The sequence below is a fragment of the Ovis canadensis genome, chromosome 3, assembly GCF_042477335.2.
Source record: "Ovis canadensis isolate MfBH-ARS-UI-01 breed Bighorn chromosome 3, ARS-UI_OviCan_v2, whole genome shotgun sequence".
Classification (NCBI taxonomy): domain Eukaryota; kingdom Metazoa; phylum Chordata; class Mammalia; order Artiodactyla; family Bovidae; genus Ovis; species Ovis canadensis.
Genome location: NC_091247.1, coordinates 79,537,614 through 79,557,896, shown reverse-complemented (window position 1 = coordinate 79,557,896; position 20,283 = coordinate 79,537,614). Strand labels below are relative to the sequence as shown.

Genomic DNA, 20,283 nt, shown 5'->3' with positions numbered 1-20,283 from the left:
GGAGGGAGAGGAGCTCACAATCACTAAGAACTCATCACAACAAAAAACTCTAACAACACAGTGCACCCCCATTCCAGAGGTCACAAACCTCCCTAGTTTTACCCTGAGCCCGGTGGCTGGGCAGCGGTGACAAGGGCGTTTAGGAAACACAGAGTAAAATAAATTCGCTCCAGTGAGTGTACATGGGGCATGTGGGGCTATGAGAAAACGAGCTGCTTTTCTGCTTGAGTGATAAATGCTGCAATGAGCTTAGCTATGTAACCGGAGTTTTCTAAATCAAACAAGCAGAGTCTGGAGAATCTTGTAGAATTCATTGGTAAGTAATAGCCAACATCTCCAACTCTAAAATGCTGACTGTTATTTATTATTGGAAAGGGTCTAAATAAACTATCCAAAGGGGAGAAAGAAATGCCCCAAGGGCAAGGAGTTTGCTTCCACATGTCCTGAATCTCAGCTACAGGGAATGGAAGTTACGCTTCGGGTGTGGGAGCAATGGTCCCTTTATTCACCCCGACCCCTTCTGCCACAGTCTCCTTCTGAGGTACAACAGCAGGTGGACCCTTATTACAGAATAAGGAAAAACAGACCTGGAGAAAGAAAAAGGTCTTGAAAGGAACTGCCCTTCCAAGAAACATTAACAGACTTTAAAGTGATTCACTATTGTTCAAAACAACTCTTGCTAAAATTTCCAGGAATTAAGTAAAGGGGGAGAAAGGGCAGAGGGTTTGACCCCAAAAGGGAAGACATTCTTTCCTATTCAAATCCCTACTCTACCCTCTACATTTCTAGGGCAACTACATCTGCTTCAACCTGCCCTCCTTCCCTGTTTACAAAATAGCTCATCTCTTTTTCACAAGAGGAACCTTCCTCTACCCCCTTGCAGGATGGACATCTACTTGCTAGCCCAGAAAACCCTCTTCCTCCCTCCCCATCCTATTTTTCTCTACTTTTAGAGAGAGATTTAGGGAGGGAAGTGAAGTGGATGTAAGGGCACCATTACACCCAGGGTGCTAGCCTCTTCTGCAGGAAAACCATGGTGGCTACTATCTGGAAGGTTTACTGGGACGGGGGCAAGCAAAAAGAGCTGAAACCACAATCAAGCCTGTGCATTCGCCTTTTGGGAGAGCTACTCTGGAAATCCCCCTTCCTGACTTCCAAGTTGACCAGGACAGTAGGTTCTGTTTGGAACTGAGCAATAGGGAGTGAGAACTTCACAATATCTCACCAAGAAAATCAGTCTGACAAACCAAATAATTCAGTTTGCTTTGGAGTGTTCTTTTGTGGATTTGATATACAGGGAATTGGGGTGGAGGTGAAGGTAGGAGAGGATGCAGCTAGCTAAAGCTCTTTTTAACAACTAAATTTGGCATAAAGGGAAATAAGGGGGCAAAATAAGGGCCCCCTGGCTTCTTGAACCCTGGTTGGGGCTGAACATTCCTATTAGAAATCTCCCAGCTTTTGCGTGAAGGCGTCTATGCTTTCCACCTCATCCTTCAGAACACAATCTCATAAACCAACAGTAATAACAAATAATCCGGGTCAAAATAAATCTTTTCTGGATTGCCCTCTTCTGGGGGTCTCCAGCCCAGCTTAGAAGAAGGTAAAAGGGGCAGCTTTGGGGTGGATGCGGTGCTCTTTCTAGTCTCCAGCACTTGATCTGGAACGTTTCACCCAGTCGGCTTAACAAAGTTTCTCCTTCGGGGAGCCAACGTCCGTCTCTCTAGCAGGAAGCCCTTGGCCTCGCGTTCCGCATCCTCATTCGAGCCACTCTCCCTGTATGTGGCTTCCTGCACACCTGCCTGCGGCTGGGGTCACTCCGCGCGCGGCCACTGCGGCTTTTGTCTGCATCTGCACAACTGGGTGTGCCCCCGTTCATTCAAATAATACTGTCTGTGGACATTTCTCCCCCCCACCCCAATCCTGCTGTTAGTATTCCTCTAATTCTCCCGTGCATTCGGGTACAATTGCATGTACTTTCCGTGTACAGTCAGGTGACTCAGCTTAAAGCCTGAGCTCCGACGTATGCGACCCCCTGAGTCTGCGTGGAGAGGAGGAAGTGTGCAAGTGTAAATTCGGGGCTTTAGGTGGGGCGCGAGGTTAATACGGTTTTCCGGCCCCAGGGCCTTCTAGGCCTCTCTTACATCTTACACCTCCCCATCTTAACTTTTCAGGAAGAGGGCGATCCTCCGAGGATCCTGAGCCTTGTTCCTTGGGTGGGGGGAGGGGGTAGAAGGGTCGAAACGGCCTTTGGGATCTCTCTTGGTGGATTTCGGCCGGGCCAGGCCAAATGGGAGGGGTGGGGGAGTCCGCGAAGTCGCCTGGAGGCGCGCCACTGCACCCCTCCACGCAGGCCACCAACTGGACCAGGGAGCCCCGGGATCCTGGGGACCTTTTAGGAACCAACAATGAAAGTCCAGGCGCCTCGAGGGTGAGTAATCTACGTCTTTGGGGGAGAAACTTTCTTCCTCGGCCTCCTCCCGGGACCGGTTGTATTTGTAATTGGGAGCTGGCCTGGGACCGCCCCCTCGGCCCCTCCTCCCGCCCCCACCTCGGCGCTCCAAGCTCAGCCGGCTGCCGGACCCTGAGCCCCTGCCACCGCCACGCACCCTAAAGGGCCACGCCATCTCTTAGAGTCCTCGGAGAGGCCTAAGGGCCTGGAGCGGACAGGAAGGGTACCAAGTGGGGTGGTCAGGGTCAGGCCGCGACCGCCGTGCGATGTATCCCTCCGCCGGGCGCCGCCTTGCTGGCCCGCGCGTCTTCTAGTCCCCGAAGCCGGCGGGAGCGCTGGCCTCCGGCGTGCTGGGATGGGAATGCGGGTGGCTAGCAGGCGACTGGAAGCTGTTCTCGCAGGGATGGTGCGGGGACCGGTGCGTTCCTGGAATCCTGTAGATGTGTTTTCTCGTGAGTGTGAGAAAGATGAGTATTCGCGGCTAACTTCAGGTCAGTTTGTTCGTGAAAGGCTGTTGTCAGTGCGTCGGCCTATCTCCTGCGCATTCGCACAAACTGAGGCCACCTCTCTCCCACCCTCCATACAGCCTCCCAGGCCCGGTCAAAGGGCCAAGACCCGGGGCCCCTGAGGCCTGGAGAGGTGAGGCTCCTGCTATACGCCCCCGGGGTTCTGATCATGAATTCCAAGCTGCCCAGCTGCCCACACTGGGTCAACCTAGAAAACCTACGTGGGAAAGGGGGACTCAGAGAGCTATCCCAACGTCCAGTGCAGGGTGAAGTCCCAAGCTCGAGCACTGGACCTGCGGACCTGGAGTCTCACTGCCAACCCAGCCGGGGATCCGGATGGAGTAGTGCTGGTACAGGGTGGAGGTGGAGATGAAAAGAATGGAGAAGAAAAAAACTACACTTGGTTGAGATGGAGTTGGGCAGCTTCTGAAATCTCCGGCTTTTCGCCCTGCTTTGGGGAGGTGCATCGTGCTGCGCCGTTACCCCCCCCCCCCCCACCGGAAAATAAAGCTAATGATGTAGTAATTTAGGAGGGGGTAAGGGGCTGGGCGAAAGGAGGGAGGAAGGATGGGGAACACGCGCCCCAAGAGCGAAGGCAAACAGCTGTGGAGGCGCTGCCCGCAGCTCAGGCTTCCCAACAGGTTAGCTAGACAGGGATCCACCCGGCATTTCGCAGGAAAGGGTGGGGGTTGGGGGGAGACTGAGCGAGAGGGGGAGAGAGCCTCACAAGAGGACAGAGGGAGGGAGACAGATAGGAGCCAGAGCGCGCGCCGCGCGGTTTAAAAGGAGACACACTTCCTAATGAATATTTATCCGCCGCTGCTTCCTGCTCCCGGCTTCCCTTACCTTTCCGCAGGTAAGATCCTCCCTGATTCCCAGACCTGGGAGGGGTGGGGGTGCTCCCAGCTCCCCAATCAGTCTCGGGGCAAAGTTGGCGGGGCGGAGGGGTTCTTGGCAGCCGAGGAAGGGGAGTAGGAGGGCGACTCCCTCCCGGCTGGGCTGGGGCGCCGGCGCAGGAGACCCGGCACTGCCAAGGCCGCGTGCGTGGGCTACCTGTGTGGAGTGGGTGCGAGTGCGTGTGTGTGAGAGGGAGAGGATGTGCACCCGCGGGCGCGAGCGCCTGTTTCCCGCGCGCTCTGAGGACATTTTTCTGACTTTTCACTCGGACGCTCCGGATTTCTTGCCTTTGCCTTTCTCTGCTTCCTTCTCCCGCTTCTGCCCTCTCCACCTCCCCCAACCTGTCCCCAGCCCTGGCCCCCAAGACGCTCCTCTGCAGGCTGCTGTATATAGCTGGCGACTGCTCCCCCGGGGCTGGATCCCGGGCTCTCATAAGAAAGGGTGTATAGGTGGGTTTCTGTCCCCACCTCCTCCCCACAAAGGCCGCGCGGCCACGGGGTCCCGGGTCCCCATCCGGCCCGCTACACTCTGGAGGTGCTGCGGCGCGTTCCGCCACCTACATGCCTCGGAGCACCGAGGCCCATAACCGACCTAAGGGTGATCGGGCCCGCGGGTCCCGGGTGGAGCCGTGCTGGTCTGCAGTTGGGAGCCGGAGGGCCCCCGGGAGAGAGTGCCACTCAGTCCCTCCCTCACTGCCTCCTCCCGCCTTCGCCCGCGGGAGGAGCAGCGGGAATTCGGGGCTGCCGGGGGGGGGGGGGGACGGGGAGGGGAAAAGGGAAGGGGGCCGGGGAGGAGCTGGTGCGAGAACCAGAATTCTTAAATGGACTTACTTGGCCACCTGTTGAGAATCCGTGTGGGGTCGGCCGGCTCCGGAGCTGCGCGTGGTGTACACACAAAACCAAACGCCCAAGTTGGAAAAAGAAAATTATTTCTCTGGCCATGCCTGGCGCAGCCTGTCAGGCTCGCAGCTCAGCAACAGGGTCCGGCGGCTGCAGAGCCAAAAGCAACTTTGCCAGGTCTCTAGCCACCACAGTGTCCCCCTCATCCCACGCCTCCTCGGTTCCGAGGCCGGGAGCTGGGAGCCCCCGGACTCGGCGCTCAGGGCCCAGCACTCGCAGCTCGGCTTAAGCCGGGACAGGCTTTCTAAGCCCCGCTCAGAAGTCAAGAGCAGCAGCCCCGCCGCCTCCTCGCGGCCTTTAAAGACGCGGTCGCTCCTTATTCTTGTGCCTCGGCCTCTCTGGTTGCCCCGGGACAAAGCCCCCGGAGCCCGGCCGCTCCCTTCCCGCTAAATCCCCTTCGGGGTCAAGGCGCTACCAGCACCCGGCCTCGCGCTTCTCCTGCCAGCAGTGTGGCTCTTAAAGACCGCAAACCTCCCCCCACCCTCGCCACCTCGCCCTGCGCGCTCCCCCGACCCCCGCCTCCCCGCCCCTCTCCTATGGATCTAGCCCCCCACGCCGACGCCTCAGGTCCCTCCTGTCCCGAGGCCCGCGGACTCCTAGCCCCCTCCTCTCGCCTCCTCCCCTGAGCAGTTGGTGGGCCTGGCCTTGGGGCCACAGAGCTGAGTTATACCCTCCGCCTTAGGACCCCGTTTCTCTCCAACAGCCTCAACTCCTCTCCTCCTGGCTCCTACCTTTGGTCTTTGCATGGATCAAGGCCCCGAGCACTGCCTTGCCTAAGGCAGAGATGATTTCAGTTTGGGCTTGAATTAGGAGGTCGTGGAATGGAAAAAGGGGCGGAGCATGCCAGTTGAGCTGGGGGAGAGAGGTGAAGAGGAGCAGGCCAGATGGATTCAGAAGGCTGTGCCATCCCAAGGCCTACCTGGCCTTTTGGCAGAGGATGAGAGCTGGATGGAGCCACTCATTCCTAGAGGTGGCCATTCTGGAATGGGATCCAGAGGTTACCAGTCTGGCCAGCCCATGTGTGTCTGAGAGATCGTGGGCATGGGGGTGTGGGAGTGGGCACCTCCAGAATGCCCAGAGTGTGGACCTGAGAGCAACCTGCTTTCCAGGCTCTGTCTATTAATCCCGCCATAAGTAACCCTTAAAAGCCCAAGAGCTGGGTAAGCAAGGAGGGGCCTTGAGTAACAACTGTCCAGGGAAAGGGACATCAGGGGAGAGAGGGGGTAGAGAGGGGAAGGAGTCTACTCTTTCAAAGCACTGAAGCCCAACTGCTAACAAGGTTCCTGACATTTGCTGGTCAACAATGTCACTTGTCCGACCAAGAAAAGGAGAAGTAGATGGTGCTTTAGTCCTCCTTCTTTCCAGATGTCTCCCTCTCTTTTTCTCCTTCAGGCCTGTTTTAGCCTTAGTCTTACCCTAGCAGCGGGTTGATCCTGTGCAGAGTGGCCTTTTGCCTGGAGTGCTTTTTTTCAGGCCTCCTGGAGACCCGATGTGCGATGAAAGAAAAAAAGCAGAGACATGGTGGCTAGGATTGGGGGCAAGGACAGGGTGCACTGTGGTACCTTGCCTTTCCTAGTGTCAACTATCATAACATTTGACTGTGCTTGAGGTCTGTGGATGGTGGGAGCAATGATGGTGTGCCCACCCCTTAACTCCAAGCCCTAGCACACCAGTTCTGGCTGTTATACCCGGGATCTCTGCAAAAAAAAAAAAGGCAGCAGCCTCCTAGGCAGTGGAGACCAAAGGAATTTGGAGGAGGAAAGAGATGGAAAGCTGACCCTCCACGGGCATCTACTCTCTGCCACACCAAGGTTAGTCCACTTGCAGTTCTTTAAGGAACTGGGGTGACTGATTTGAAATTGACCCTCTTGAGAAATGTTGGCAGCGCTCTCCTTAGGCTACAACCAAAGGCCACAAACCACCCCTTGCCCCCCCCCCCCAAGTCTCCCACCTCTTCTCTTGTGGCTGGGTAACCACAGCCAGCTAGGCCTTGTTTGTGCCCACTCTCCTGGGCCTGACAGTGGGAGGTACGGTGGCCCAAGACGGAGCCAAACTTTTCTTGTTTGGGGATGTGGGGGGCAGAGGGGCCTTCGGCTGGCGGTGGGGCTCATTAGGCAGAGCGGGGTGCCGAGAGGTGTGCGCCGCCAGCCGGGAGGCCGCCTTTGAGCGGTCGGGGCGGCTTCATTAAGCGGCGCTAACAAGGCATACAAATGCCGGGCCCAGCAGCTTTCTTGCAATGTCGGGGCCTTAGCAGGGCGCCAGGCTAATGAGGGTCACTCAAAGGGGCTGATCAAATATTCAAATTTCCCCGCACGCCGGGAACTTTTCTGTATGGAGAAAGTTGAGGCAACGGAGCTGTGTTTACTGTCCTGGTCGACAATTACTCGGAGCGCGGGTGCCCGGCGGCTAAGGAGGGGCGGGGGCGCGGGAAAGGGAGCAGTTGTTGTTGTTGTTGTTTTCCATTCAAAGGAAAGTAACCGGGGTCCTTGAAGGGCTTCGCGGCCTCCCCGCTTGCGTGCTGCGCTCCCCTGCGCCCTCCTTGGCCGTCGGCGCCAAGCGCCTCAGTTTGCAGCTTGCGGGGAGGCCCAGACAGCGGGCCAGCTCCCGCCTCCCGAAGTCTTGGGGGCCGGACAAGCGTTGCCCCCCAGGACAAACTGGCCTATGGAGATGAGCGAGGTCAAGTGGGTGCCGCTGCCCCAGCCCTCGGGTCTTCCTCTCTCGGAGGCTTCCAGACCCCTTGGCTTTGCCGGTAACAGAAACTAGGAGAGCGTGGGACTATCTTAGACACCTCTTCTGGTGGTTGAGACTGCCTCGGTTGGGAATGACATTTGTAAGTAAATGCCCAGTAGGTCCTGGTAAGAGAAGGCTAACTTCCAGCCCAAAAGCCCTTTCTCCCCTCATCAGCTGTGCTGCTGTCCTTCCCATCGCCTGGGTCAGGATTAAAGCAGAGACGATGGTGACAATTTTGTGACCTCGGCCTGTACTGGTGCCATATCCCAGATCCCGGCGTCTGAGCGGCCAGAGAGCAGAAGACACCTAGAGACCCCGCGGCCGACCTAGCCGTCAAGATCTCCCTTCTCTGAGAGACTCAGGGAGCAGGAGCCCCCTGCGCACCACCTCCTCCAGGCGTCCCCCAGGCCCACCTCCCGGCTCTCGCGCTGCCCAGCACTTCGGATCCCCATAGCAGCGGGGCACGCAGCCTGGGCCCCAGAACCCGAGGTCCTTCTCCTAACATCCCTCCCCAACGCCCAGCGTCTAGGAATTTGGGAGGGGAAGCTCTGCCGCTCCACCTCCCCACCAACCTCCCATCAGCACCTTAGATCGACATCCTGCCGAGTCTGTCCTCCCAGCTCGGCCGGGAGCCAGTCCAGCCATCCGTGCCGCGGACAAGCCGCCCCGCCTCCCTCCCCAGCTCCCTGGACTCTCAACTTACGGGCTCCCGGCGGCAGGCGTGGTGCTTCAGGCCGGAGCGGAGAGCCGTTGGCAGCTGCGGGACCGCGGGGTGGGCTCGGTGGGCTGCTCGGAGCTCGGCTCTGCGGGGAGGCTCAGACAGCCCCGGGCTGCGCGCCCACCCCGCCGCTCCTGGCCCTGGACCGGCGCACAAAGCTGCGCGCCTGTCTGTCGCCCTCCGCCCGGCTTTGCACCCAGCAAGCCGCCGGAGGGGTGCGGCGGCTCGGCAGGCTCCCTGGCTGAGGCTGGGGGCAGAGGTGCCGCCGAGCTGAACCTCAGCCCCACTTGCTTCAGTTCTCCTGGAGTGGCGACGGTTTTCGATTTCAGCGCTTTCGGCAGAGCCCGCGGCACCTGCCCAGCCTCCCTCCGGGGCTGGCCCAGCAGCGGCAGGGAGAGGCCGGGTCGCCCCAACCCGGAGGCGGGGGTTGCGGGGACTGGGAGGGGACTGGCTGGGTTCACCCGCCCGCCCGGCGCCTTGGGTCCTCGGTTCCAGGGGATGCTGTTTCGGGGTCACGAGCTGTTTTCAAAAAGTTGAACACAATATTCGGAAACCCACCCGTAGGAATTCTCCCCCCACACGCGGCACAATACCCACTCCCCTCCCCTTTTTCATTCCTTCCTCCCCCGCTTCCTCCTCCTGCCCCTTCCCCCTCCCACCCCTCAGCCTATAATCCTTCCCCGACGAGAGAAAGGAGAGAAAGGGTCGGGAAGAAAAGATGAAGTGTCTGTTTTTGTGTCCCAATCTTAGGGCTCTTTCTGGGCCCGCAGGAGCGACCGCATAGAGCTTCTCAGCTGAGCAGAAAAGGACTCGGCCGGGAGGAAGATTCACGGAGGGGAGAGATACACGGAGCCCCACAAAGTGGGGCTTGGCAGGTTTTCCCTTTGGGCGAATATTTAACTGCCTGAGTCAGCGAGTTTAAGACCAGCGACTCTAGCTGCCTGGGGGCTGAGTGGCCGCTGTCTAGCCCCTTCGCCCAGCCCACAGCCTCCCAGCTGCAGTGGAGCCTCCAAAGCAGCTTGCATGTCTCACCCAGGAAGCCTGGTGTTGGGGGAGTCAAGGCCTAAGGAGGCCAGAACTAGGGGTTTAGGGGCTGGGACACTTACAGTCTTAGTCGCGTTAGGTTTCCTATTTAAATTCTCTCACAGTCTGTCTTTCTCGCCTCCGTCTTTGAGATTTGCAAAGTGGTGTGGTCTCAGTGCCTCACCCCCAGATCTGCATCGGAATGTAGAAAAGATCTTTTTTTTTTTTTTTAAAGAAAAAAAGTTTTGAATTCCTCAATGATTTTTCTTCTGGAAAGGCAGCTTAGGATAATTATTTCAGCTTTATTGAGGGCAGATTAGTTGAAGTCTGGACGCTGCGTTTTCAATACACGTTGTACACGGGCCGACAATGTGGGCATTGTTGGCTACTGTGTGTGAACTCATTCAAAATATACACTTTTTAACACCAAACCGAGTCCTGTCTAAATATACACAGTGCTCAGGGGAAAGACATCACTGACCCCGACAAATCTGCGTAAATCACACTTCCCTAGTTACAGAAGCCTCACAAAGGGAGGCCCGGCTCAAGATGCTGATTACATGTTCTTTAACGCAATATACCTTAGAATAAAAACCCTTGCCTGGCCTGGAGGTTGCAGTGGCCAGGGGGAGGGAGGGCTCTCTTCATCTCATGGGCCTTTGGGGGTTTGTTTTAGGCTTATGATGTTACATGGATTTTTTTTCTCTTTACTGTGTGAGCAAACAAGCAATTTTCAGGCCTGCTTGCTTCTTCAGGGCAGCCTCCAAAGTTTGAGTGCCTTCTGGGGTTGGTAGCCAGATCCACTAGCCCCTTGGGGGTTGTGGGGCTACCTGGCATCTTGGGAAGGGGGAAGAGGGCTTTCAGTCGTCTCAACCCAACCTTCTCCACCACTCCTAGGGAGGCAGCTGAAACCTGGGGGGAAACAAAGAGGTGGGCTGCCTTTTATGATGAAAAGGGTACTGTTATTTCTACTGCTATTTAAAAATATAAGGCAATAGGGGAAATCAAGGCTCCTTGACTGGAAACAATTAAAGAGAAACCAGATTCAATGCAGAGGAAGTTGGGGGTAAATGTGGCTGAAAATTTCAGCCTAGGGAGGCCAGAGTGGCCTCCTGAGCCCTGGATCCTGAGATCCGGCTCCCCGGAGCCATATACCCCCCAAAATTCGAGATCCTGGGGCGCCGCAGCCCGCGGAACCAGGGTCGGCGCGCGGTGGGCCCCATGATCTCATCTCTCCTTTCTTTCTCGCCACTATTAGTGCTCACATAGGCAGAAAGAGGCGGCCCGACGTGCACACCGTGTGCAAACCGTGCTGGCCCCTCTGCCCCTCGGCCTCTCCTTGGGGGCTGGCCCCCGGCCTTCATGCAGTGTGGGGAGCCTCTCACCTCCCAACAAAATCCCCGCCTTTAATTGCTCATCCCTTTTAACAACTATATGTCCATGGCTTGTAAATTTTCTGGACCAACTTCTTTGGGGAAGAAGGGGAAAGAGCTCAGAAACAGTGAGAAACGAGGAGAGAGAGAGAGAGAAGGGGAAGTGGTGAGATTAAGAGTTGCAAAGATTAAAAAAAAAATTCTCTTTCTCCCCCTTCTCCCTTTTTCCCTCCTCTCCCCCTCCCACCCGCCCCCCCCCCCAAGTGGTAAAACCGTCCTTACGTTCTCGGTATTGATTGGCAGGGCTGACAGTGATTGGCAGCTGTTGCCGTGGCAACGCTACAACGACACTCCGCAGACCAATAGAAAAGCGAAACAAAATGTTTCAATGCTGCACTCACTGTGGATTTAGGGGAGATATTATGAGGCTGTTGTCATTAGGGCGATTGCTGTGGAATCGCTGAATCTTGACTCGGCGGTGGTTGGCTCTCGCTCGCTCTCTCCCCCTCTCCCTCTCTGTCTCGGCTCGCTCTCTGCGCGCGCGCACCGGGCCGCTCTCCTTCCTCCCTCTCTATGTGGCTGTGCGGGTGTGTGTGTGTGTGGATGTGTTCGGGGTGTGGGTGTCCCTTACGCCCTTCCTCCTCCCCCTCCTCCTGCTCCCCCCTCCTTCCCTCCTCCGCCTCCCCCCTCTCCTCTCCCTCCTCCTGGTCCCCATCGCCCCTCTCCTCCTCTTCCTCCCCTCTCTCTTCCTCTCCCTGAATTTTCTCCTCTCCTCTCAGGTCAGTCCATGGTGTTCCGCTCCCCCCTAGACCTCTATTCCTCCCACTTCTTGTTGCCAAACTTCGCCGATTCTCACCACCGCTCCCTACTTCTGGCGAGTAGCGGCAGCGGGAACGGCTCGGGAGGCGGCGGCGGCGGGAACGGTGTGGGAGGCGGCGGTGCTGGCGGAGCGGGAGGCGGCGGCGGCGGCTCCAGGGCCCCCCCGGAAGAGTTGTCCATGTTCCAGCTGCCCACCCTCAACTTCTCGCCGGAGCAGGTGGCCAGCGTCTGCGAGACGCTGGAGGAGACGGGCGACATCGAGCGGCTGGGCCGCTTCCTCTGGTCGCTGCCCGTGGCCCCCGGGGCGTGCGAGGCCATCAACAAGCACGAGTCGATCCTGCGCGCGCGCGCCGTGGTCGCCTTCCACACGGGCAACTTCCGCGACCTTTACCACATCCTGGAGAACCACAAGTTCACCAAGGAGTCTCACGGCAAGCTGCAGGCCATGTGGCTCGAGGCGCACTACCAGGAGGCCGAGAAGCTGCGCGGCCGCCCGCTCGGCCCGGTGGACAAGTACCGCGTGCGCAAGAAGTTCCCGCTGCCGCGCACCATCTGGGACGGCGAGCAGAAGACGCATTGCTTCAAGGAGCGGACTCGGAGCCTGCTGCGGGAGTGGTACCTGCAGGACCCCTACCCCAACCCCAGCAAGAAACGCGAACTGGCGCAGGCCACCGGCCTCACTCCCACACAAGTAGGAAACTGGTTTAAGAACCGGAGGCAGCGCGACCGCGCCGCGGCGGCCAAGAACAGGTCAGTGGCGGGGGCCTCGCGGCCTAGCTACCGTCTCCCGGGACGGGGAGGGGGAGATGGATGGGAAAGAGGCTTGAGCGGACAGGAGGCAGGAGGCGAGCGGCGCCGAGCGCGCGAGAAGCCTAGACCTCTTGGTCAGTTTGGAGAAAGTTTCCGCTTGCCTGGGAGCGCGGAAGAAGGGCGAGCGTGAACGTAGGGGCTGTTTTTGCCCTGAAGGGGCTCTTGTCAGTGTGGAGAGTGTGTATGAGGTCCTGAGTGTCTATAACCTCTGGGTCGTGTCCTTGGGAGCCTTAGCCCCGCGCCGCACCCGCGCCAGCCTTATCAGCCCGGGATCCGGCTCTGGGCTCCGCTGGAGCCTGCAGACAGGGAAGGAAGGAAAGAGCTCCTTACCAACTGGCTGTTACTTCCACGCACTGCAAAAACCCTGGGAGGAATCCACGAACGTCTGAGAGAGGAAATTAAACTGGGTCCCTGCCACAAAGGGGAAAGGCCGGGGTGGCCACCGTGCAGCAGGCCTGTTCTCAAGGCGTTGCAAGTTGTCTGACCAGCAACTGGAGACCAGGCTGGGAGTGGAGCGGGTGTGGGTGTCGGTGCAGCCCTCCTGCCTTAGCCAAGGAACATGCTGTTGGTCCACTAAGTTAGGGAATAAGCAGGAACAGAAGTTGCCTTGCTGCCCCGGCAAGTTGGCCACAAAGTCACAAAGTTGCTTGATCTGTCAGCAGAGCTGGGCCTGGGGGAAGTAGGGAGGCAAATAAAGAAGTGGAGAGGAACTGGGGAAGGAGAGAGTTGGGTGAAACCCCGAGGGGAAGCCTGTATCCCCGAGCCCGCCTGGGTGTGCCCCGGCCTAATGCAATGCAGGGAGCCAGGCCGCAGCTGCTGACAGCTACCTGGGCTGTGGGTTGGGTGTGAATCCCTGGAGGGAGTGTTTTCCGGTTTAGGTGGCCCAGGCCTGAACCTTTGGCCCTCTCACCCATGCCCTTGGAGCCAAATTTTCGTCCGATGAGGGCAGCGCCCAGGACCAGGGGAAGGCCTCCTTGTGGGGAGAACTCCAGAGAGACTAGGTACTGGCAGCCTGGAGGGGGGAAGGGGCAGCCAAAGACGGCTCTACAGTCTCCTCCTGCCTCCTCTGTCGCCTGCTTTCTCTCTCTCGCTCCTCTTCCCCCGCTGTTCTGTTCCCAGCTTCACCATTTTCTCTTCCCCCGATTTTGCGCTCTGCTCAGGGATCCAGAGAGCAAAGCCAACCGGTCCTCCACGGGAGGACCTCCAGTGAGCTAGCACCCGGCAGCTCTGGATTTGTGCTTGGGGGAGCTGAAGCCGGAGGCAGGGAGGGGATCTGTCTGCTCCAGGGACAGCCAGCTGAGTCTGAAGAGTCCCGGGGGCTGGGGAAGTAGAAACATCCTGCCTCTCCCTGACTTCTGCCCCTTTGGGGCTGGGCCTCTTTCACAGCAAGAACCCAGGCCTCCCCAGGCGGCCGGCCTGGGGTTGGACCTCTTCCTCCGAGGCCCAGCCTGATTTGGGAAGCTTTGGGAGACCCCAGAGAACCCCGGGGAAAGGGAGACGGGAGCCCAGACCGCGCTGGGGGAGGCTCTGCTGCGCTCGGGATCAGCTAGGTGCCGCGGGAGGGGGATGAGCGTAGACAGCGGAGTCAGGGGGCGGTGGCGAAGGGCACTGGGTTGCGGAAGGCGGAGTAGCAAGGGTTGGTGGGGTGGGGGTGGGGGGGCGGCAGGCTCAGCTCCCGGCAGCGCGGGCTTGGGGTGGAGGCTTGTCGGAACCGGGCCTTGGGGCCGCGGTGTCAGGGCGCGCGCCGTTTTCTGTCTCCCGCAGGCTCCAGCACCAGGCCATTGGACCGAGCGGCATGCGCTCGCTGGCCGAGCCCGGATGCCCCACGCATGGCTCGGCAGAGTCGCCGTCCACAGCGGCCAGCCCCACCACCAGCGTGTCGAGCCTGACGGAGCGCGCGGACACCGGCACCTCCATCCTCTCGGTAACCTCCAGCGACTCGGAATGTGATGTATGATACCCGAGGCCGCCCTCCTCCCCTCTCCCCGCTCCTTCCCCTCCTCCTCCTTGACCGCCTCCTCTTTCTCCTCCACCCCCAGAACAAACCGAAATCAGGATACACGATCATACACACACCTAAACACACACACACACACACACACTTCCACTCCAGCCAAAAATATATAAAAACCAAGAAAAATAACAAGTTAAACGCAAACCATCAACAGCTCCCAACCACCATCTACCACCACGGCCACCCCAAAGGACCGCGACAGCCAACAGACAGTCACAAACGCTGATACGGCGGGCAGACAACGTAAAAGAGGTGACAATTGTATACTTTCTAGGACAAGCACGGCTTCTCCTTTCGGTTCCCACGGACCCGGCACCCCACCTGCATGACGATTTATTTGTATCTGGGAAAATACTCTCTCTAGTTAAAAACGATTAAAAAAGAGTCGACTATACAGAAACGACCGCCACCACGACGACAAGACGCCAAAAGCAAAACAGACAAAAAGAGAAGAAAATAAAACCGCTATCTCCGTTCGGAATTTGTTTAAAAAAAAAAAAAAGAACTCCTCGAGAGGGAAATAGCAAATGTTTCTTGCCTTTTGTTGCTCTCTCTCTTTTTTCCTCTCTTGCTCTCTTTCTTTCTCTGTTTTTAAGTCCAAGTATTGGTCAAACAAAATGCAATCTTCTGTTTTTTGTTCAGCAGACAATCATTTTCTTGTTAAGCACCTTTTTCTCTCCACTCTGTCACTGCCTGTGTGGGTACTGGTTATAAATGTGGAAAAAGAATAGTTATGACTGTAACAGATTTTTATTTTTATTTCAAAATTTTATATGAATTATGTATATCTTAATGATCGGTCATTTTCCCAGTTTGTAATATATGTGTAGAAATTGCCTGTATATGATATTGCTTTTTCTCCTCTCCCTTTCTCTTTCTTTCTCTCCCACCTTTTTCCTCCCTCCCCACTCACCTGTCTCTTTCCTTTTTGGGGTTCTCCTCCCACTCGATGTTCCTGGCGTCGACTTGGCAGTCAAGGCGTGGCCTGGTGGGCTGGGTGAGGAAGAGGGACCCTGTCGCTTGCAAAGCGGAGAGTGAGACTGTAGTATTCTTATGCAAAAGCTATTTCAAGTATTTCTTAGCTGCTTTGGAGGTATCTCTCACTCCCCGTAGGGCGCTTTTACTGTTATCTTAACTGCGTGTTTATCTATATGTAAAAACTTTCTAAAGCAAATACAGTATTCTCCATTTTCTTATCACTCCCCGGAGACTGGTGTTTTTGTCCACCACTGTGCCGCAGCCCCCGGGGTGCAGCGGCCTGGCCTTTGCTTCCACTCCCGCTACGCAGCCACTGAAGCTGGGGCAGAATTTTAAGGCTGAATCTGAATTTTTTCCTGGAGAAGGGGAGGGGGTGGAAAGATGGGAACAGGCCCTTTGGAAAAGACCCAAAGCTGAATCCTGAGAGAAAAGGCAGAGACGGTGCAGGGAGAGGGGACTACGGCCAGTTTCTTTAGCACCAGATGCCAGGCCTAGATCCCCGGGAACTGTAGCCTTGTCTTGGCCCCGGTGGGTCTTTGGGAGCGAGTTGGTGTCTTTTGGTTGTTACTGCCCTTTTTTTTTTTTTTTTTAAATTTAAAGGGGAAATATACAAGGTCGCCAAATGCAAGCATAAATCTAGAGTGGAACTGATAGGTTTTGTCTTCTTTACGGAGGGGTGGAGGTGGGGGACTACTGTAGGCTGGGTGAGGAGGTAGTTTGAGGAGTTTAGGGCCTAGAATCAGGATGGAACCCCTCCTTACCACCTGTGTGTGTGTTTATGTGACTGTATGACTTGGCCTTATGGCTGTCTGTCTCCTTGAAATTTCTGTCTTTCGGGATCAACTGGAGTCTCTCGAACATTTCAGAGTTAGGTACTTTAAATTGAATCCGCCCTCTGCCCCCTAAATCTCTGCATTTTCCCAACCAGGTTCCTTCTGACCCCAGGCCTCCCCGCCCTGCACAGGGTGGAGGGGTGAGTGTGGGGGCCCACACCTCCCTGTGATGGCCTGGCTGGGTGCCTCTGCTGCTCTGGTGCTCTGGGCCAGGTCGATCTGTGCCCGAGGAGGAGCCAAAGAGGTAATTTCTGAAAACTTGCCTTCACTTGAAAGTCCTAATTCCAGAGCAAGGAGGATTAAGAAGAAACGTGCCTGGAATTTTGTGCCAGTTTCCAAACTAATTTTGATTTCCGATTTCCTTTTGTCCCCATCCTTGGCAGTACCATGGCGTTGATGTGGGGTGGGCTTTGCAGGAAGGCGGCCAGGATAGGAGATGACCTGGGCGCAAGTGGGGCCTTGTGCACCTAGGGCTCCGGCTTGTGTGGAGAAGGTTCCTGCCTGCATCCTTACTTAGAATCAGGACATCATGACCACAACCACCTTGAGAGCTTTCTAGTTCGGAGGCCTGGTATGCCACTATCAGCATCTCTACTTGTGTTCACTGCCTGGGGTCGGGGGGTGGGAATGTGCCTCATGAAGCCATATTTCTGGCAGTAGTGACCCAGGTGGTAGGCATTTGGGGGAAGGGCTGCCTGAATTCTGTTCAGCTTGGGCCTCTGATCAGATGCACAGAATAATGTCTGGGGTTGTGGGGCTCTGTCTCTTCCTATCGTTTTCAAATGGCCTGTCACATACCTGACCCAGACCTTGGGCCTGGAAACCCAAGGCGTGGCTGCTTCAGACAGTGTCTGGATGTGTCTGGATGTACCCCACCCAACAGACCAATTAGAAGTGATGGGTGGACAGAAAGACTGGGTGCTGCTGGAGGATGACCCCTTGAAAGGCCTTGACTGGTGACACTAGGGAGCAGATGCCTTTTTATATGGGGACAGAGGGCAAACCAGTGGAATTAAAATGCTTCCTTCTCTCAACATAACTGGCAGAGAAAGCATTTGGGCATTCAGTGCCCACTCCTCCTTTTCCACTTTATCCTCGGGGGCCCAGGCCCCACATGGTGTCACCAGCCCGCTATCTGTCTGGCTATCTCTCATCTCCTCATCTCTGCTAGGTCTGTACAGACACCAGTACTCCACTCTGCACTGTCTCATCTTACCTATGGATTCCCTGCAGGACAGGCATGAATGCTGGTTGTGAGTGGTGTGGATGTGTGTAATTCTGAAAGCTGATTTCCACCATTCAGTCAAGTTCTCTATATAAAGGTGTGCATCTGTTGTGATGTTTGATGTAAAAGTGTATACACTGAGTCAGTGCGTGCCCTGTGTTTTCATGCCTATTGCCTATAGTGTAGGTATTTTGGGGTGGCTTGGGCAGTTTTTGTGTCCCTAGTTCTGCAAGGAGTGGGTTAAGTACACCTACAGGATGCTGTGTGTACAGGAGTTTCTATGCAGTGGACAGGTATCTTGTGAGTCTTGAATCTGGTGTGGACATGTGTGGGTTCCCTTGTTCTAGTCAGTGCACCAGGCAGCTGCCCACCCCTCATCCACCTTCCTGTCTCATTAAGGAATGGGAGTCCTGGTGGGTCGTCTTTAATCAGAGGGTGGAGGGAGCCAGGCTCTTCTACTTCCGCAGTCCACCCTATACCCTGACATGTTTGGATGTTACACTGGATTTGGCCCCTGCCCCTTTAAATATTAGAGAGAGAGGGAAAGAGACCCCTTTCTGGACAGATCTCTCCTTTAATCGGCTGCCTGCCCCTTCTCTTTCTGGGTCCCTCAAAGCCACAGCCAAGGCAGTCAATGTCCCAGGGGTCGTGGGGGCAGAGCTCAAGGGCAAGGCCTGGCTGAAGCCCTGCTGGGGAAAAGCCTTGCAGCCGCTGTAGGAAGTCTCTACCACCTGGGAATGTTGCAGATTGTGCCCTGGCAAGGGGAGTGTGTGTACTTGCTCGGCAGACTGGGTAGGCAGGACCCAACGTTCATCCGCCCTCCTCTGTCTGGACCCGTGGCAGCCCAAGGGCCAGCTCCAGGTGCCCCTGGGGGCACCCTGCCTGAACTCGGTGCACTTCCCCTTTGGCGCCCCAGCCAGCACACTCAGGCTGGAAACCTTCCCTGTGTGCATGGGCCTGTGGGGGTACCTGTAGCTAGGGTGTGATGGACTTAAAGAACTGCCAATTTGGGAAGATTTTCTTTATTCCTGCCCTCCTCAAAGAAAACAAATGGTGATCCGGGATTTGCACTGGAAACCTGAACTTGCAGAGTGGGATGCAAAACCAGGAAAATCTGTATCAAAGTCATTGACCTCTAGAAGCTGCCTGCCTGAAGAAAGATAGGTCATTCCACCTGCTTTCCAGCCTGCTCACCTCTCCCTCCTCAGCCCTGCCCCCAGCTCTGTCCTGAGCCCCCACCAGGCCCCTCTTTTGGCCCTCCTCGGATGCTGCGGAATCGACTGCCCAGTGCCAGTGCAGTTGATTATCCCTGGCGAGTCGTACAGCTGATTAAAATGAAGTGACCTGGAAGCTGCCACGGCGCAGAGTGGGAATGCTGATCAATAGTGGGGTTGGAGGCACAAGAGCCTGGCTGGCCTGGGATTGGGGTTGGAGGCCGTGGGACTAGCCAGGGATGGCTGGACTTGCATGCACAGAGGGCTCCAGTGATCACTGGGAGGGCCACGCCCAGGCCTGGGTGAACCAACTGGGGGTAGAACTCAAACCCTAGTGTGGGCTGTGGTGGTAGAGTGGCTCCCTCAGCTTCTTCTGAAAGGAGAATGGGTTAGCCTGGAATACTGTGGATCCAGCTCATTGCTTAGTCGCTAGAGATCACAAGTCTGTGGAGCACTGGGACTTGGCTTTTCCGAGCAGGGGCTGTCTCTGTCTCTTCTCCCTCTTCCTCTCTTTCTCTGTCTCCTTCCCTGCCTAGGTCTTTGTGTGGCTGTCACCTGAGGCACCCACTGCCACCTTGGGGAATTTCCCTCGAGCTCCCCTAACCCCTTTACCCCCAAGAACTGCGCTGAGATGTCCAGCCCCCTGGGATGCTTGCCCCAAGTTCTTGGGCTCAGGCCTACTCAACTTCCCACCGCCTGGGCCCCTTCCGGCCCCAGCTGAGCTGAGCCTCCACTGTCCCAGTGCCCTGGCCGGGCGGGTGTCTGGCCTATGGGAGGGCAGGAGGGAGCTGGGAGGAGGGGAGCAGTGTTAGCCGGCTCTGATTTCTCCGGTCAGCTGAGCACAACTTTCCATTCGGGTGTATTCATGCAGGGGCTGATTGAGCTGGCTGTGTCGGGCGGGGCTCTGCAGGAGTAGGCAGGCACAGCCAGCCTGACAGAGGCTACACCACACACACACACACACACACACACACACACACACACACACTTATCTACACAAATATACCACCCCCCATGTTAGGCACACACTTCAACTCCAAGCCATGTCATCACAAACCCAGTAGAGCCTCTGCCTTAGGCATCTGCATGCCCTGAGAGCAGTTTCCCAATGTGCGTAAACCTCCCCAACACAACACAGGGCCTGCCTGCCTTTCTGATTTCCTCTTTAGATATTCCATATCAGTTCTCAGACACAAACACAAGAACCCTTCATTCTCCTCTCCTGCAGGCACACTCTCCAGGGTGTGCTCACTCCAAACTGCACAGATGCACACAAACGTGGTCAGTTTCAAAACTGCATCCTCCTATGGAGCGGTGCAGAGCTATTCACACCGCAAAAGAAACACATCTGCATATAATAGTCTTCACATCAAGAACATTTGGCATGGAGCCTGTGATGCACAGTGGACTAGGGCTCACCAAAAGTTCACATCAGAGAAGAGGAACAGGTGAGGGATCCATACAGTCAGAGAACACAGCCACCACACATTTTCCAGAAAACACATGGAGGATACACAGAGGAACCCTCCAGACACACAACATACATGCGGCAACCCAAAGACGTAATAGAAATGCCACTGGGAGACACTGCAACCTCCAAACTTCAGTCTGACTCCAGGTGCCTGAACACCACCCATTTGCCCAGCCTCACCCACTCTCGCCGCAAACCCGTACACGCGCGCGCGCGCGCGCACACACACACACACACACACACACACACACACACACACAGAGCCTTCCCACTCTCCTGGGCAGAACAGAAACAGGGTCTCCATTCCCAGCAACAACTCCGCAC

General features: G+C 56.5%; 1 protein-coding gene across 1 annotated transcript; it reads left to right on the top strand.

The window, feature by feature from the left end:
• The first annotated feature begins 11,382 nt into the window (after positions 1-11,382).
• SIX3 (SIX homeobox 3) lies at positions 11,383-14,181 on the top strand. Its single transcript, XM_069583417.1, has 2 exons — positions 11,383-12,164; positions 13,989-14,181. Exons 1-2 carry the CDS (start codon positions 11,383-11,385, stop codon positions 14,179-14,181), a joined length of 975 nt encoding a protein of 324 aa, XP_069439518.1.
• Positions 14,182-20,283: the final 6,102 nt, after the last annotated feature.